Source organism: Monoraphidium neglectum (genome assembly GCF_000611645.1).
Source record: "Monoraphidium neglectum strain SAG 48.87 unplaced genomic scaffold scaffold06142, whole genome shotgun sequence".
NCBI classification, from domain to species: domain Eukaryota; kingdom Viridiplantae; phylum Chlorophyta; class Chlorophyceae; order Sphaeropleales; family Selenastraceae; genus Monoraphidium; species Monoraphidium neglectum.
Genome location: NW_014007493.1, coordinates 1 through 2,472, shown reverse-complemented (window position 1 = coordinate 2,472; position 2,472 = coordinate 1). Strand labels below are relative to the sequence as shown.

Below are 2,472 nucleotides of genomic sequence, written 5' to 3'. Positions count from 1 at the left end.
TCCCCCCCGGGCCGGGGCCCCTGGCCTGGCCCCCAGGCGTGTCATCCCCCACCTCTCCAGATGCAGCAGGCTGACCCCGGAGTGCAAGTGAGGAAGACCGTCCAGCATCCAGCCCGCGCCGCCCGCCGCGCTGCGCGCCGCCCCTGGGAGTGCCGCCTCGTGGGAGCGCAGCGATGGGGGGCCGCAGGTGGGCGCGGCGGCACCCTGCGGGCCGGCGGCGCTCATGTGTGATGAGACCTCCCCCATCACGCGGGCCATGATGCAGAGGGAAGCCAGGCGAAGCTGCAGCACCTCCCCCTCGGCTGCGGCCGCGGCCGCCTGGGGAGGGAGGGGGACGCAAGAGAGACGAGAGGCGAGTGTTGGGGAGCGCCGGCGCTTTGGGTGTCAGTGCTACAGTCCTCGCTGTCGGCGCTCAGCAAACGCGGGGCGCAGCGGGGGGGGAGCATGACATGGCCGGGCGGTGGGGGTAGGGTGTGGGGTTTGATCGTGGCGAGGTGAGGCGGGGAGGGGAGGCGGGACGGCAGGCGGCAGAGTGGCTGGCCGCGCATAATCCCGCTAGGAGGATTAGTGCATACGCGCGCGCGCCCATCATGGCCAAAGCGCCGCGCGCACCTGCGCATGCTTCCGCGCCAGAATTTCTTTGAGCTGCAGCACCGTCCTGTGCATCTTGGCGGCCGGCTCAGCGGCTTGCGCCGTGGCCGTCGCCGCGTCCTGCGCCCCTCCCGCCAGCATTGGTCGCGCGCACTGCGCAAGGGGTGGCCCTGGGCAGCACCGCCAGGACGGGAGCTGAGTACGACTCGCGACTAACAGACGGGCTAGTTTGATCCTATCGTCGCGCTTGAGGAAGGAGGACCTTTGCTCTGGCAAACCCTTCCGAGACGCGGGGCGGGACGACGTGCGTTGTAGGTCGGTAGCCTAGGATAGGATCCTGAATAACGTTTGAAAGATTTGATAACTAAAATCAGCGTTAAGTATATATCCGTGACGGGGCCACGTTCACTTTGCTGGTTTAGGCAGGTCGGCTGGAGTTGGAACCACTACGGAACGGGCGGAGCGCGCACAGCAGGCAGTGGGTTACGCGTGGGCAGGACATACCTGGCGCCCCTCCGCAGACCCTAATCCTCAAACGTAACTCATCAACCGCGCCACAAACGCAGCCGGCCAGCCGCCGCGCCGAGTGTCACCCGTCCTGTCGCGGCGGATAATGCGCTGGTCACGGATTACGGCCTGCCTCCGTGGCTGCCTGCAGCAGCGCCCCCCGGCACCCCCGCTTCGCCCCGCCCCGCCCCGCGCGGCGGGGCGCAAGGAGTGGCCCCATCTGGCGGCGGTGACCCCCCGCGTGCGCCCCTGTGCTGACCGTGACCGTGCCAGCGGCGCCCAGTCCCCAGGGACGCGCCCGCACACTGCCTCTGGCTGCGGCCCCTGCCACTACCCATGCGCAGGCTGGCCTGCCCATGCGAGCACCGTTCGGCCCCCCTTTTCTGTGGTGCGCGATCGAAGGTCCCTCTGCCCCCGTCACCGCATCGAGGGGCGCAATTACTCTCCTTGGGCTGCCTCATATCAGTTCTGTTTGCTACTTCCCTCCGCCTGCCTTAGTGCACTCACCCGCGTCTGATCCCGACCCCCCACCCCACCCCAGCGCGAGGCAGCGCCGCGGCACCGCGCCGCGCTGCGCGCGTCCTCCCGTGCCACCCCCATTGATGTCCACACGTGCGCTGCCTTTCAATTCAAAACACAGCCCGCCTCGCAGCCAGCTGGCATGGGGGGCGGGCTGGTCGCGCAGCACGCCCCCCATGCCGAGGGGCCGCAGCCGCGCCCCGCCGCCGCGGCCTCTCGCAGCGCAGCTCTTAAGATCTCATCCCTCCTTCACTGCCCAACACCGCCCACCCCAAAGTCGGCTCTGTTTCAGCATGCACGCCCGCGCGCGCGCGCTGCCCCGCCGCTGCTCCCCACACGCGGCCACGCCCGCACCGCCCGGAGCCGACGCCGCCGCGCGAGGGAGGCGTGTGTTACACGTCTGCGAGGCCACTGGCTCGCCCCAGGCTTTCAGGAGGGGCGCCATGCAACTCCAAGCCTGCGGATCTACCTGGCTGGGGTGCGCGCAGGCCAAGCGGAGGGCACCGGGTGCAAAATCATGCAAGAAACATGCGAGAAAAGCGCACAGGACCGGTCCCAGCGGCGGAGGGAGTAGGGCGGAGGCCAGCGGAAGCCTCGGCATGCATGCCTGTGCTGAGTGAGGGCTGGATCCGGCACACACCGCCTGCTACCGAGGGCCACCGTCCGCCACTGCCGCCGCCTCGACGGCGGCGGACGGAATGCCGCCCTCGCCGCCGCCGCCCGTCCCCGCCTCTGTCGCCTGCTGCTGCTGCTGCTGCTGCTGCTGCTGCTGCTGCTGCTGCTGCTGCGGCTGCTGCTCTGCCGCCAACTGCTCCGCCCCGCCGCCGCCGCCGGCCTCGCTGCCGCGCCCCGCCC

At 70.1% G+C, this 2,472-nt stretch overlaps 1 protein-coding gene across 1 annotated transcript; it reads right to left on the bottom strand.

Moving 5' to 3' along the window:
* Positions 1–52: 52 nt before the first annotated feature.
* Positions 53–318, bottom strand: MNEG_16235 (hypothetical protein; the record flags this gene model as incomplete). Its single annotated transcript, XM_014035295.1, has 1 exon — positions 53–318. A coding segment is annotated over one exon (266 nt), but the record flags the coding sequence as incomplete, so codon positions are not given.
* Positions 319–2,472: the final 2,154 nt, after the last annotated feature.